Genomic DNA, 17,100 nt, shown 5'->3' on the forward strand with positions numbered 1-17,100 from the left:
AGTTCAACTTGAAAATTACTGTCTTTCCAAACTGAACGATAGCATGAAGTGTAACAAAACACAGCTGAAAAACAATATGTTATCTTTCAATTTACAAAAACATTTTCCAGTTAAACAAAAATCACTTTAAAAAAAACACAATTTATTTTTAGCTGAGCAAACTGACAATGTACTCGATAATGTTGCAAGCACTAAAGTATGCCTATCTATTTTGTAAAATAATTAACTCTCTTTGGAACAATCTTCCTGTTCACATCTGTGCCTCCAACACACTGCTATCAAAACACACCTATTTAATTTAGCGCCAGTCCATCTTCTCAAGTTTGAGAATTCTAAGTAAAAACAGAAGCATAAATTACAGATAGACGCCATCTTTATATGCAACATCGAAGTGCTTCTGGGCCCACTTTCATAGAGCTGCTTATAATTATGCTTACCAGAATATGGTTACCAGCCGAACTACCATGTCACATGCACATCTGTTACTAGCATCCTGCTCATACTGCTAAGCAGAACTTTGTTAAATAATATTTTGTGCTTATAGGCAGCTGGTATCACCAACTAATCATTATGTACATGATGTCATTTAGTAGGGCGCATTCAGCTAGATGGATGTCAAAAGAAGATTTCTCATTGGCTGGCTCTCTGCGCCGCTTGTCCGCACTGTTTCACCATCGTGCTACCTCTACTATGGCAGCGTGATTACGTCATTGCACAGAAGCATTAAGAAAGTCCTGCTCAGCAATTAATATTTTCAGGGATAAGGCCTCAAGTTAACAGTGTCACGATCCAAGCGGTCTTTACTGTGTGTTAAAGACCTGCTTGAACGAAAATGTCAAGTCGTAAACTTTGCTGAAATTCACTTAAAATGTTTTCAAGGAATAGGGAAATCGAGTCATATGACTATAAAAAGATTTTAATTGTGAAAAAAACCCAATCATTTTGAATGCCCTTATCCAGCGCTTTTCTGAGAGATTTGCGAAAAGCCCTGTTACGTAATCACTCTCAAAACGTCATCTCTGGGAGCTCCAATTTGTAAAGCCAAAGCTCCCAGAGATGACGTCAGCGGCATTGTCCTTTGACGCGCGCTCTCAACGGCAGAAGTGTTTTTAGTTTTTCAAAAGCTTTAGGTTGGGGCCTGATTTTTTAATCGATAATTACGAAAAATTCAGAAGTGTACACATATCAAAATTACATTAAAATGGTGAACAAGTGCATTATAAACAAGTTAAAATACCATTTCCAGTGAAAACATTCCGTTCAGGTAGCTGTTTAATGACCGGGTCTGTGGCTGGCTGGTGTTAATAGATGGATTGCACACGACGTCATTGTCCACCATCTTTGATTTAAAGCAATTGAAAATGCACACATATATACACGCTGCGCACGATGATAGCCTTTCACGCGTGCACGTTTCATCAAAGATGGCGGCCAATGCAATTGGTTCTACATGGACCAAAGAGAAGGTGAGTTCCATTAATAGCTGTCAACCACCAACCAAAGTCATTAAACATACATTCATAAATACCTCAGACAGTTTCGCTATTCCTGTTGGTGGAGAGCACGTCACGTGGATGTGTATAAACCTTTGTTACAATGACCAGTAAAAAGTGTTGAAACATGGGCGTGACACGCGAGGACAGTTTCTTCATTCATATTGGTCGAGAGCAACGGCCGGGACAGCTGTGCCACATCACGCGACGTGCACAGCATTCCCTTATAAGGAGTTGTTTACCCGAGGGCCTTACCATTTCATAGCTGGAGGGGTGTTGTGTTGAAAGAAATCGTTGAACAATTATAATTTTTGCATTTATTTTATTTTTTGACCAAAAAGTGTTGATGTTTTTGACCGAAAAGGTATTTATGAATGGGAATCAAAGTGTGTTGCAAATCGGTTTTCAACTAGTTGTTTAAACACGTCGAGGCTTGGTTCTTGATAACTTAACGCGACTTCGTCTCGGTAAAATTATCAAGAACCAGGCCTCGTTGGGTTTAAACCACTAGTTGAAAACCTCTTCACCACACATTGATTCCCTTATTAAAGACAGGGTCATCAATTACCTTTTTAAAAAACGAAACGCAACAAAACCAAAACGATCATTCAAATAATATTGTTCTTTCGCTTATTTTGTTTTTATTTTCTGTTCAAGTCCCATTCTTAATTGCTATTGCAATTTGTGTGCAACACGTATTCTCTTGCACATCGGCCTAGGCCTAATTAATTCCAAGAACCACACGATATAAAGAACTTTCTTTGAAACTTATTACATTGCCCGTTGTATGGCCGACTTATAGCATTGTTGTGACGTCCATAGTTGGAACTATCATTTGTTGTCAATTTACTGTTCTCGAATTAATTGATGATTTTGATATTTTTGAGATCTATATATTTTGAGCTGCATATAGGTTTATTGCTTACTTTAAGTTATCATTTTAACTACATTAAATAGTGTAAAATAGAAAATGTTTGGTGTAATAGGCCTACCTGATTAAAACTGTTGTTGATAACAAAAGTAATTTTACCTAATGTGTTTTTTTGTAATAGTAAAAAGGGCATGACAATGGTGAAAGAGGAGCACGGATATGCTTGTTATCAGTCTTGAAACATTTTTCAACTCTTTTTTAATTTTTACACTCAACAGCATCAAACAAAGTAGACCTGTTCCCTGTATTTATCCACCGGGACACTGAGACAGGCACTTGTTTTAGAAACCCAATGATTTTTTTTTGATACAAGGATTTCATTGGATAAAATGTGCAGTGACGTAAGCTTTTCGTGTTTGTCAGCTACTCTCGGTTGTCTGCTCACAACATGCACAATGTTTGTATTGTATGCATGTAATGTTGTTTTATATTACGTCAGCGTTTTCACGAAGTCAGGTTAATAACAAAACAACAAGACTACATAATCGCAACCGAGAGAGGGCGCTACACAACATAAAGACTTTTAAAGACAAGTTACTTCAGCTACAGTGACAAGCAGTATACAATGCATGATCAATAATAGTTTTTATTTTATACTCATATTTACCATAATTTCTTCATAGGCCTACTCTCTTTTTTTGCGCGAGACTGTCACCAACTAGCAACCAAAAGGGGGTGCTACACAAAATATAGATTTACAAGTTATTACCGCTACTAACATTACCAAGATAAGTATAGTTGTTATTTTATATTCATATTTTCCATAATATATTCTCCATACTGCCAATTCTTTACGCAAGACTTCACAGGTGTCAATAGTCAGTGATTGCGTTTGTATTTATCTAGGCCTACTTAAATTGAAAACTCATTGTAGTTAGAGTCATAACGATTAAGTTGTTATGTTGTATTGGATAGAAGCCAGTCAATGTACTGTGACACATCGGTGTAAACCCCGGGGAAGCCGACTTTAGCACAGCCACTACCCCAGCTGGTAACCCCTGCGAGGTACCAACGAGAGATAGTGGGGTCCTTGTCGTCTGGAGCAGTGCATACGAGAGGACCACCAGAGTCGCCCTGTAATAAAAAGAGCGGGAACGTTTAAAGTGAAATTAAGTTGCAATGGAGACTATAAGGCTGTGTCCGAAGATTTAACTCAGCTACAGCTACGGCTAGATCGTGCGATTCTGCCTAACCTTTAACACTGACAGACGCGCTGATCTAGCCATTTCGGTAGCCATTTCGGTAACGGACTACCTTTGGAACCAAGTGCTGGGTTCGAGTCAGAATTGTCAACATTTAGTTGAATGGTTCACACTCGAACTTGCTCATAGTCTCTAAAATTTAACATGGATGGCTGATCCTTAGACAGTATACAACATATATTTTTTTAAAGGTAAACAACAACCACATTTATTTCATACTGACAAGTGGTACATTTGCTGATAACAGGGAGCTAATTCAACAATAAATTGGATTAGAGAAACACTAACAGAGCAGATGAAAAGCAGTTAAAGCATGGAGCTCATACGGTTAAAGGCACTGGACACTTTTTAAAGGGAAGGTACACGTTTGGTAATAACTCAAAACAAATAATAACTTAAAAACTGACTCGGTAACGAACAATGGAGCGAACAAACCACTCCCTCAAAAGAGTTTTTACCCATGGTTGTACCCGCAAGATTACTACCAATATTTATATTTATAGTTGCTCTTATTGGGGAGCTGTTGATAGTATAAAACATTGCAAGAAACGGCTCCCTCTGAAGTAGCATATATTTTGAAACAGAGGTAATTTCTCACTAAAATAATAAATAGCTAGAAGTCTTTTATTCCTGTCTGAAAGCAGACATAATCGCTTATAATTAATTTTCCAGGAAGGGCACACTTGACTGTAAACAAAAACACTTTATAAAATGTCAACTTGTAGGAAACGAGGTGAGGCATAGCTATCTTTCCCTTGAAAACTGGACAATACTTAAAAACAACATCGAGCGGACAAAGACGGGACAAATAAATAAGAAATACAATAAATAAAGGAAGATTTAAGTGCATACTTAATCAGGTTTATGGAACACGGGAACCATGCGTGCATCCCTTACAGTGTTGTTTACAAACAGTAATAGGCCTACAAAGTGCAGCTTGGTTTTTACAACGCGATCCCTGAGTAGACAGGGTCCCCCCCCCAAAAAAAAAAACACCAAAAAAACAAACAAAAAAAACACCAAAAGAACCCAGTATATTTTATTATAAAAGTAATTTTGTGTCGCCACTTGTTTAAATTGAGGTTTATAGTTTTGGTATTATTGTTATGGAAATATGTTAATTACATGTATTTCATATTCAGCTTTTGGAGAAAAAGACTCACACCCGAGTTTACTTTTATTTTATTTTTTTAGATGATATACATGATACTCGCTGCTTACATTGGTTTGGACAAAACATTTGAAAGTTTTCAGTTTTGAAATTATTATAACAATATAAAATTTATAAATCAAAATAGATAAATAAATAAAGAGCAGCCGATTTCACAAAACGCTAGGATTAAACCTATCTAGATGTTAGGACGGGTTTCACCCGTCCTAACTTATGATGGGTTCAATGCGTCCTACATCTTCAGATAGGGAACTTAACTCGTCCTGGGTCCTAAGATTAATCCTAAGTTAGGCTGAGTTCAGTGAAATCGATGCCTAAGAAGTGATGGTGTTTTTGGTTTCGTGATATTGTAGTGAATTCCTTTAAGAATAAATAAAGCTTTCTTTGTGCACAAAAGACGCACGCTTTTGTTCCCTTCTTCTTTTGAAAACTGCTGAGGTGTAACGACAACGAGGGGCGCGTAGCAAATACTGGGGCGCGTAGCAAATACTGGTCCACTTCATTCGTCAGCTCTGGTCAGAGAAGGTTCTCGATTATTAAGGCAGTTTTCTTCGCTACTATTTTCTTTAGCCAATGTAGCAGGTTTGGACTTGGCTTGGTGGTGTTTGCCCCTCACAGGGAAGAGCCTGCTCATTGGTTAAAGTTGTAAGTAATAGATATTAATTATTATTCACTAGTAATTACCCCGCCTAGGCAGTTGCAGGCACTTTCCCATAATTTAAGGCCTCGGCAGTTGCAGGCCAATCTAATTGCATTGTTGGTAAAGTTATAAAATTACTTAACTCTTACCACAAAAATATCCATAAAACATGTTATATTCTTACCTGGCATGCGTCAATGCCACCCATATCGGGATACCCAGCACAGATCATCTTGCTTTCGATACCGCCGTGACCATACGCAGTCTGTCTGCATTCGTCTCGAGTTATGTAAGGTACAGGAGCCTCCTGAAGGTACTGGGCCACGTTTCCTTCATCTATAGTGTTTTTTGGGGGGGAAGTAAATAAATAATTAAAGGCAGTGGACATCTATTCGTAATTACTCAAAATAATGTTTGGTCTTACTTGGTTACAAGCAATGTAGAGGTGTAGAATAGTATACAACATTTTGACAAACGGCTCCCTCTGATAGTTTTCGAGAAAGAAGTAATTTTCCACGAATTTGATTTCGAGGCCTCAGAATTAGATTTGGAGGTCCCGAAATCAAGCATCTGATGGGCGTTTTTTCTTCCTTTATTATCTCCCAAAATTTGTGCATATGTTGATATACACCAAGTGAGAAGGCTGGTCTTTGACAATTCTTACCAAAGGTGTCCAGTGTCTTTATCACAATGTTACAATGAGAGATACTGCTGTTGAGATACACCCAGTCAGAAAACTGGTCTTTGACAATTACCAAGGTGTCCAGTGTCTGATAAATTGTTGTATCAATAATTAATAAATATTTCACTCCATTTTCCCGGCCCTCGCAATCTCTCTTCAACGGTCTCCCTCTCTCAGGAATAGCAATCCTATAAGTTGTGTTTTAAAGTACAAAATGGTGTATTGTCTCACCTTCAGTAAGGCCAAAGCCGGTGATATAGCAATTAGAATCTGCTCCAAATGTCTTTCTCTTGTCCTTATCCAGACAAATACTGTTGACCTTATTGTCTAGCTCCGGTACGGGTTCACTAAGCACCATAATCACAATGTCGTTTATAAATGTACGATCGTTATAGTTGTCGAAGATGAGGTTAGCGACGCGACTTGTGTGATGTGCGGTTCCATACGTATCATGTTTGCCAAGTTGCACCTGCCAATCCTCCGCTTGTTCGCGCCTTTATTGAGAACAAAACGTACAACAAAATTACAGGGGCACGTTGCCTTGGATCGGGAGAAGTTGGTCTATGAAAAGCGTTTGAAATCAGTTGTTATAAAATGTAGCTGGTTAGAAAGCGTAGAATAAAACGATCCATTGCCTCGAAATAGCGTGGTTTTCCTTTTACTTAGCAAACTAACACCACGGTCGACAATAAGCTTTTTTGAGGTATGGCGGTATATGCAATTTCGAGGCATATATGTGTGGATTCTCAGCATGCATTTTATAACAGACGGTTACAAACACCTTTCATAGACCAACTCGCCCGATCCTAGTTAATGGTCCCTTTAACGTTTACATATTTCCCCACTTCAATGTGAAAATAACTGACAATATTTTTGTAGACTTTACTTTCCCACAGTATTTGTTGTCGATAGACACATGCAGAACACAAAACATAAAATAAAATAAACGTTTACAGACTTCCCCACTTCACTATGAAAACAACTGACATATGAAGTGAATGTTTTTGTAGGCTCTATTTTCACACAATATTTATTGTCGACAGAAACATGCAGAAAACAAAACATACAACAAAATGAACGTTTACAGATTTCACATTGAAGCAACTGACATACAAGATGTGAACATTTTTGTAGGTTTGGCTAACCCTGCTGGGCACAAAGTGGTCAGACTTCATCACAAATGAAAGGCTTGCTGAACTGATCGGTGGACGGTGGTGCCTCACGAGTGACGAGGTGTTATAGAGGAAGGCAACATGATGCGCTCATGTGACTCGACAGGGAGGCCTACCTGGCGCAGTTATAAATGGTCTGCCTACATGTAAAAATCGAGGCAGAGGTCGCCATTAGCTGCGCTGGATAGACAACGTCACAAAGTTGAGTGGTAGAAGCGTAGGAGAGCTGAGAAGAGCAGCGACTGAAATGGATCAGTTGATGGCGGCGACTCCAGGAGTGCGCCCTCATTACAATTTGAGGATGAGGCGGCGCTGGACGCAATGATGGTGATGAATGTTGTCGACCGAATTTGTGACTGTTGATACTTTTTAGATGTACTGGTAATATTAGATGTACTGGACGCAATGATGATGATGAATGTTGTCGACGGAATTTGTGATACTTTTTAGATGTACTGGTCATTTTTGTTTACATATACCAATAAATAAATAATTAACTAACTAAATTAAATTACGCATGGGTAAACTTCCAATGAAAGTACTTTTGTTCAAGATAATGCACATGGTCAGTTTTGAAAGTTTTTACAGGGTTTCTATAACCGCTGTATAGTTAACCTGATGAAACCTACTAGAACTTGTTGTTTTCAGCAGAAAAGAAATAGTAGTCTTGGTTGTATTGTGCTGGCTTTGTTACTAGGTCTGACTCGTCTTCAGTTCCAATGGACCGTTCCGGCTTTCCACTAAGCTCCGCCCACCGCGCACGTGAGCAAGACACGTGTACGAGCACTCCCAATGACATTCTGCACAATTCTGCCGTGCGTGCCAAATTTACGCGCACGCATGACCGAGTTTATCCGACCACAATCATTGCTGTGATTGGTCAAATTGGTGAACGCGCACAGTTTGATTTACAGGCCGGATCGGTCCATTACAATCAAAACACAAAAACTACAAACCAACCACGACAAACAAATAGACTGATAGACAGACAGCCCGCCCAACATACTGGCAATAGGCAGGCAGCAGGCAGGCAAGCGAGCAGACAAGCAAGGGAGCATGCGAGCCAGCAAGGGAGCCCCGGAGCAAGCGAGCAGGGAAGCAAGCGAGTAAGCCGAGCTAGCGAGTAAGCCGAGCAAGCGAGTAAGCCTAGCAAACGAGCAAGCAAACAAGCAGGTAAGCAAGCGAGTAAGTGAGCAAGTGAGCAAGGGAGCATGCGAGCAAGCAAGGGAGCCCCGGAGCAAGCGAGCAGGGAAGCAAGCGAGTAAGCCGAGCAAGCGAGTAAGCCGAGCAAACGAGCAAGCAAACAAGCAGGCAAGCAAGCGAGTAAGTGAGCAAGTGAGCAAGGGAGCATGCGAGCAAGCAAGGGAGCCCCGGAGCAAGCGAGCAGGGAAGCAAGCGAGTAAGCCGAGCAAGCGAGTAAGCCGAGCAAACGAGCAAGCAAACAAGCAGGCAAGCAAGTGAGTAAGTGAGCAAGCGAGCAAGCGAGAGTAGACTTGAGGGCGCTGACTTGCTGTTGCCACTAGTGATGACGCTCCGCACCGTTTATGTCATTTTACGTATTTTTTAAAAGTTGATGGTGCTCTCGAATTGCAGGATGAAATATTAACCGTGCTGAAACTACAGGTACTGTTTTTGTTTGAACATGGATTCAAAGAAATTGTGATATTTCATGATGCTTTTCTTGGATGTATTTTCAAGAAGCATCTGAAATCCCACCTGTTCCCACAATGATTGTTTTGCTGTTTGATTTAACCTGCATTTTGTCTCATCGTTTATTTGTTTCTCTGTTTCATCACAAACCGCTGTGGTCTTGATGAAATGGCAGTATACAAAACAACAAGCATACAATCAAACAAACACCCAACCCCCCCCCCCCCCAAAAAAAAAAAAAAAATAAATAAACAACTAAAGAACAAACAAAGAACAAAACAAAAACAAAAGTATCATACAATATACTTAATCTCACCCCGGTATGAAGCAGTGAGCTGCTGAAATGACGTACTCCCTTTTGTACAGCGTGCCGCCACAGAGGAATTTCCCTTTGTATAAGAGCTGAGCCTGCCAAGGCCAGTTAGCTTGGTGGTCCACCTTGGTACCTCCCACGATCCTCAATTTCCCTCCTTGTCGGGTACCACACCCATCACCTTAAAAACAAACATAAAAAAAACAAAAACATTGAACAACCAACCAACCAACCAATCAACCAACCAACCAACCAAACAAATACATGTATACAAATAAACAACATGAAACGAGGAACATTAATCACGGTTTCATCTCTCTACTTTTTTGGACAAAGACACGGTGAGCTTTATGGTTTGTAAGATTCATTGTTATATAGTTACAGAGGATTGAAATAAGCGTTGAAATGTTGAGGAAATCAGGTCAATTTTTTCCTTTTGTTGCAAAGGCACATTAGGGAGGTTTCGCTCGCGAATGGGTATGCATACCGATAACAGTGTCGTATACACGTATAGCGGTTAGCGAGTGGTGTATGACGTGATAATGATGACGTATCCGTCGCACTAACCGTATCTGTTCGCATGCGAAACCTCCCTATTATATGTTTAAAACATCATTACAGTTTAAACCACAGAGTTGTATTTTGTATTGTTGGTGTCCCAAGCCAAGTTTCTATTAAATGGCATGGCTGCATCTATTATATTAAAAGGATAAATAAATGACAAGACAATGATAAATGATTTCATACTTGCTTCCTCTGGACATTCGCTGTTTCCACGGCATCCCATTTCTTCTATACTATCTTGTCCGCAGTAGCCAGAGGTACAAGAGCATAGACGGTCTCTGTATTTCTTCCCAGCTCCGCAGTTGTTATTACAGGCAGACCACTCGCTCCAAGCCTTCCATTGGCAACCGCCTGCAGAGTATGGGTCTGGGTTTGTCCACATTTATTTCCGTATTGGTGAAAAAGGAGAGTAGTAAACAAATTAAGTACAAGTATTAAAAGACACTGGACACTGTTGGTAATTGTCAAAGACCAGTCTTCTCACTTGGTGTATCTCAACATAATTTATGCATAAAATAACAAACCTGTGAAAACAGACCAAATCACACCGGTGCTAGCCGACTTGCACTGCCAACAAAGGGTTTTAACCATATAAACTGTGCCTCATTATTTTCAAGATCTTACAAGGTGATGCCCCAGCATATTTAAGTGATCTTTTGCAGATATACGCCCAAGGACATTGTGGTTAACGATCTACAAAACACAAACTTTTTCTGAAACAAAACCCATGACAAACCATCGAGGGGGGAGGGCGCAGCACCGAATCTTTGGAACTCCCAACCTACTCCCAACCTCAAACTGTGAAACTTTGAAACTCACGTGGCATATTCAAGAACAGTTTAAAAACTCACCCAAATAAAGAAACATTTTGTTGAGTCTATTTTGTTTTTCATTTTATGGTGCTACTTTTATTGCATTTTGGTTGTTTTTTGTGGAGCAGCGCTATGAGCGCCGTTTGCGGCGAACAAGCGCTATAGCGCCATGTCTGTCACATCACAGGTGATACTCATGGCGTAGACACCCTTACTACTTACTAAGCTAACAACTATAGGAACTTATTAAACAAAATAAACAGAAGGAGAAGCATCTGATTAGAGGAGATGGCTTTTGAGTACATTCTTGAAAGTGTTGAAGGAAGTCTCCTTTCTCAGTTTGATGTGGAGTGAGTTCCATAGGGAAGGACCCGATCGAGAGAACAAAAAGTTCCCCAGGAGGGATGAAAGATGGGCACTCGAAGAAGGTTTGAAAAGTTAATAAAAGTTTCCATTATTGTTATTATCTACTAAAATTATTAACTGACCTGTTTGGCAGTTTTGTGGCGAGCATTCTCTTGTGTCGGTGGGATCCCCAGAACATCCAGAGTCACATGAGCATTGCCTTTTCCTAGTCTGTGTTTTAGAATCACAGCTACAGGCGTTCCACTCCTCCAATTCTGTCCACTTGCATTTATCTTGATTGATAAAGAAATAAAAACATAAAATAAAACAGGAGGAACATTAACAACGATAAGAGAGACTCTTTGTATGGTTAAATCTTGTACAAATATCTAACAAATTACCAGTGATCGGTTGTGAGGTTATGATGCACGTTCCGCGTGAACGTTAACGTCAAAAAATTGTGTCATTAAAATCTCACATTTTTAGGATACGAGAAGCAACAATTTTTCACATCAGGTATAGTGTGCGCGCAGATACCATACGTGAGCATAAAATAAAACCAAAGTGGCGACGTCACCCAGAAACAACAATTTTATTTTGAAAATTACTGTAACGTGCAGCTAAACCTCGTGATTGATTTGCCCGTAATGGTGGCCGACTTGACTCACAGTGTGACGTCACGCGGGAACTACATACCCTGAGAGTCTGCAGCTACTCTCCCGCATTTATAGTCGTCCTCATCGCTTTCGTCTCCACAATCATAAAAATCATCACAAAACCAATCAGAGTCGATTTTCCCATAGCCGTCTTTACACCGAAAACCTGCAAATAATGAATGTTTAACTTAGTTTATTTTTTTAAGTTCTTGCTTCGAGGTTTTAAAATAATATGTTCTTTGGTCCAATTTTGCAAATAATGAATGTTGTGCACATAATGAATGTTTAACTTAGTTTATTTTTTAAGTTCTTGCTTCGAGGTTTTAGAAGATGTTCTTTGGTCCAATTTTGTTTTGGATTTAGACGATGTTAAGTTATTGTCGTCCATGCCTCCCGTGTTTAGGTGTTTTATGTGTGTTGTTTTTGCAAGTCTGGATTTGCTTTTGTTTTAATGTTTTCTGTTGTGTGATTTTAATACCGTTTGAGTAAAATCTAATTTTTACAATAAATTATATTTTTATGACAGTTTTTATACGTTTGTATAACCTTGACAGTCCCTGCCCAACTTGTAATCATTTTGTGTCTACAGATTAAAAAAATAATAATATTAATAATAATAATAACAAAATAATAATTTACCTGGCAAAAATCACATATACCAATTTTATTTTGATAAACGAAAAGAGCGGTAGTCCCGTGGTAAGATAACAATGACAGGGAAGTACGGTGACAAACTGTGACAATGTGAGACTTTGGAGCGCTAGGTGACCAACATTCAACCACAAATTATTATTATTATTATTATTATTTAATACTATTTCCCTTTGTGTCAGTAACTCCTTGAAGAAAATCGTGCAATCTGGTATTATTAAAGTCACCTGGAAGTGGTATTTTGTCAAAACAAAGCTTTTGGCACCAAATTATGTGTTTTGATGGGTGGAATATGAATAAACAGTTAACTAAGGTTCTAAAAAATTAGTTTCCATTTTATTTACAATTTTAAAAATAGCCCCGACCCGAGAGGGCGCTGTTCGTGACGTCAATCGAGGCGCGATATTTGAAGAGAAAATGTGTAGTCTGGCCCCGTACACTACGTCTGGGTACCTGATCGGTATGATGCCTACGTACAGAACTACGGGCAAGGAGCAAACTGCACGCACTACGGCTGTTGTGCGGACGGTCCACTCGGACTACCCAGCACGGTGAATCGCATGCAGTGCCAACACAAGATAGTGACGCTTGGCGCAAGCTAAAATCATGCCCTCAAAGTTGAAACAATACCCGATATTTATCACGTTAGGCAAATGCTCCTTTAGGTTCATCACATCTTTCAGGTACCTTCTTCGACTTCACTAGCTGGAAAAATTGTTGGGATGGCTTCATAATTTAGAAAAGAACTATTCTCTTCATGTCAAAATGTGTGGTGTATTCCGGATTCTCGAAGCACGACGGCTCGGAGTGTTTGCTGCACAGCGCCGGAATTAGACGTCGGACCGGACCACTTTGAAAAGTGCCCCCATGTTTAGTTGTTTTGATACACCCATGCAGCAGCAATACACCTGGTCGACATTGCCGGAAAAATGCGAGAAAACGTACAAACTCGCGACTAGAACTTGCATGTACTTGCACGTGCGTGTGTTCGACCTTCGATCGAGGCAAAGTCTGCCTCGATTGACGTCACAAAAGGGGTAGGCAGAGTCACCCCCCAAACAACTTTATCATTTTTGTTTACATATAAATCGTTACAAACAATTACTTAAAAAAATATTTTATTGTTCATAAACATATACTCTAATGTTTGAAGAAAAGAAAATTCTATTTCCAGGTGACTTTAAAATACAACTCAATATAAATACAATAATCCTCACGAATATACTTCGAAATTGCACGGTTTTCCCTTATACGTCGTGAACTAACACGGCACGCCGAGTTAGTTCGCAAAATAAAAAAGGTAATTCTAGGCATATTTGTGTGGATCATTGTGTTCTACTTCTAAAACATCTTTTAACCATATGCATTTCGTAACAAACGGTTATAACAAACACTTTTGTATAGACCAACTCGCCCTATATCCAAGGCATTGTGTCCCTTTATTTAGGTGTTCGGCTTTTAGCCGAAAACCTATTGTTATTGTTAAGTTTTTTTAGGTGTTCGGCTTTTAGCCGAAAACCTATTGTTATTGTTAAGTTTTTTTTTTTTTGTTTTTTTTTCTCCGTCTTCTTCTTCTGCCTGAACGTTCTCCGCCAATTTTGAGAAAAACTGAAACTTGTATGAACTTGAAACTTCTCATGAACATCAACCTCGGTGAGTAGACGGCACCGCAACTTTTTTGGAATGGTGACGTCATTGATGACGTCATTACGTTAAATAAACGTGAAATAAACCTTAAATAATTAGAAAAATCATATCTTCAAAACCAAAAGAGCTACGTTCAAGATTCTTTTTTTTACATAAAACCTCTTATAAAGATCTACAAATGCGGTGCACAACGTGACCCCATTTGACCTTTACTTCCGGTCGAAACCGGAAGTTAAAGTAACAAATCATGTTATTTTGGGCTCTAGAGCCTAAGTGAATAAAAATATGAAAAAATGTCCAATGCATAAATTTTTTTTAAACTCAAGAGCATTCTAAAAATATAATGTGTGACGTCATAGCTACGTCACAACGAAAATGGTACACGAGGTCGAAAAAAAAATTATTTTGCTATCTCAAAAAATACAGCATGTACGGACTTGAAACTTACCACGTACTTAGACCAAAGCGTGTATATGACAAAGAACAAAATTTGGAATGATGACGTCATCGATGACGTCATTATATTAAATTGAAGTTTTTTATTAAAATACTCATATCTCCAGAATCAGATATGCTACATACGTGATCTTTACACCATATGAAAGGTCATGAAGTATTAAACAAATCTTACACAGGGTGTGACCCCATTTGACCTTTACTTCCGGTCGAAACCGGAAGTAGTAGTTTGTTTTATAAAAAATCGTATCTGAATAATATTATTTTGTGTATTAATATAATAACTTAATTTTAAGGCCCTTCGACGATTCTACAAATGTTTACAATGTGTGACCTCATTTGACCTTCATTTCCGGTCGAACCCGGAAGTATAAGTTTGTACATACAAAATTGTGTATCTTATTAATGAAACGTGGTACATTAATAATCATTACATCAATTTTGAGCTCTCTGGCAATTCTATATGTTTTGCACAAAGTGTGACCCCATTTGACCTTTAAATCCTGTCAAACCGGAAGCTGAAGTTTAATATGACAAACCTTCATTTCTCCGTCTTCTTCTGCCTGAACGTTCTTCGCCAATTTTGAGAAAAACTGAAACTTGTATGAACTTGAAACTTCTCATGAACATATACACCATATGAAAGGGCTCCACATACTTCACAAAAAAGAATATGTTGATGACCTTGTATTGACCTTTTCACCTGTCTAAACTGGAAGTTCTAAAAAACGCTTAGAAAAAAGGTTATTTAATAGCTATTCACTTTGTTTTCACAATAACACACAGCATAGCTCACTATCTCCCCAGTCAACTAAACTTAAAAAGTGATGGCTCGTTAATTCAGGCCAGAAATCCGAACACCTCGAATTTGTTATCAAACAAATTCTTATGTCTAGTTTTTTTTTTTTTTTTTTTTTTCTCCGTCTTCTTCTTCTGCCTGAACGTTCTCCGCCAATTTTGAGAAAAACTGAAACTTGTATGAACTTGAAACTTCTCATGAACATCAACCTCGGTGAGTAGACGGCACCGCAACTTTTTTGGAATGGTGACGTCATTGATGACGTCATTACGTTAAATAAACGTGAAATAAACCTTAAATAATTAGAAAAATCATATCTTCAAAACCAAAAGAGCTACGTTCAAGATTCTTTTTTTACATAAAACCTCTTATAAAGATCTACAAATGCGGTGCACAACGTGACCCCATTTGACCTTTACTTCCGGTCGAAACCGGAAGTTAAAGTAACAAATCATGTTATTTTGGGCTCTAGAGCCTAAGTGAATAAAAATATTAAAAAATGTCCAATGCATAAAATTTTTTTAAACTCAAGAGCATTCTAAAAATATAATGTGTGACGTCATAGCTACGTCACAACGAAAATGGTACACGAGGTCGAAAAAAAAATTATTTTGCTATCTCAAAAAATACAGCATGTACGGACTTGAAACTTACCACGTACTTAGACCAAAGCGTGTATATGACAAAGAACAAAATTTGGAATGATGACGTCATCGATGACGTCATTATATTAAATTGAAGTTTTTTATTAAAATACTCATATCTCCAGAATCAGATATGCTATATACGTGATCTTTACACCATATGAAAGGTCATGAAGTATTAAACAAATCTTACACAGGGTGTGACCCCATTTGACCTTTACTTCCGGTCGAAACCGGAAGTAGTAGTTTGTTTTATAAAAAATCGTATCTGAATAATATTATTTTGTGTATTAATATAATAACTTAATTTTAAGGCCCTTCGACGATTCTACAAATGTTTACAATGTGTGACCTCATTTGACCTTCATTTCCGGTCGAACCCGGAAGTATAAGTTTGTACATACAAAATTGTGTATCTTATTAATGAAACGTGGTACATTAATAATCATTACATCAATTTTGAGCTCTCTGGCAATTCTATATGTTTTGCACAAAGTGTGACCCCATTTGACCTTTAAATCCTGTCAAACCGGAAGCTGAAGTTTAATATGACAAACCTTAGTGATGGCTCGTTAATTCAGGCCAGAAATCCGAACACCTCGAATTTGTTATCAAACAAATTCTTATGTCTAGTTAATTGTTAATCTTTATCTTTTGCCTATTGATATTATGTATGTATCGATTAACCCCCGCCAAACCAGAAAGTGTCAATCTAAAGTAAGAGACTTTAGCGCATTGTATTAAAAGGAGAGACTCTACTACTTTGTAATACTTAAGAACAAGTTTTAAATCCAATGATGTTGTCTGAGTTAATTGCTAAATAAAGATTGATTGAACGAACGATTACATTTATATAAGGTATATGTCTAAACTTACATGAAGTTTCGTCCTCATCGTTATAGCAATTAGTAATACCATCACATACGAAGTCGATACTGATATCAAAATTACAGTTCTCATTTGCACCACAATCACTGTAGCCTCTGTAGTTGCAATCTATATAGAGAAAGGGGGAATAAAAATCAATTGAAAAATATTTTTTTTCGAAATCTCCAACAAGAGATCAAAAGTCTCCTGATGATGACTAGAGCAATTAGCTAGTTGAAACGACTAATCACAAACTCACTCCGCGGAAGTGCACTTAATAACGATCCTCTACAGCAGAAGTCACGGCTGATTTTCAACCTTCCGCCCAGGTATTAGTTAAACTAGAACAGCGAAGCTGCCATGGCGAGCTGCTGATCACCAGATAGAACCAATGACTGACAGAAA

The 17,100-nt window shown here is 38.4% G+C and overlaps 1 protein-coding gene across 1 annotated transcript in view; it reads right to left on the minus strand.

Annotated features, from left to right (window-relative positions):
• Window positions 1–2,109: 2,109 nt before the first annotated feature.
• The window catches only part of LOC117290912 (atrial natriuretic peptide-converting enzyme-like), a 29,035-nt gene continuing 14,044 nt past the window's right edge, over window positions 2,110–17,100 (minus strand). The window contains exons 9-16 of the mRNA XM_033772484.1: window positions 16,705–16,824; window positions 11,672–11,797; window positions 11,119–11,268; window positions 10,002–10,184; window positions 9,258–9,435; window positions 6,351–6,613; window positions 5,622–5,773; window positions 2,110–3,498 (exon numbers count right to left, since the gene is read on the minus strand). Coding sequence (XP_033628375.1) covers window positions 3,322–3,498; window positions 5,622–5,773; window positions 6,351–6,613; window positions 9,258–9,435; window positions 10,002–10,184; window positions 11,119–11,268; window positions 11,672–11,797; window positions 16,705–16,824 — 1,349 coding nt within the window. The 3' untranslated portion in view covers window positions 2,110–3,321. The remainder of the gene's footprint in view (window positions 3,499–5,621; window positions 5,774–6,350; window positions 6,614–9,257; window positions 9,436–10,001; window positions 10,185–11,118; window positions 11,269–11,671; window positions 11,798–16,704; window positions 16,825–17,100) is intronic.

This window comes from Asterias rubens, chromosome 5 (genome assembly GCF_902459465.1).
Source record: "Asterias rubens chromosome 5, eAstRub1.3, whole genome shotgun sequence".
Lineage (NCBI taxonomy): Eukaryota > Metazoa > Echinodermata > Asteroidea > Forcipulatida > Asteriidae > Asterias > Asterias rubens.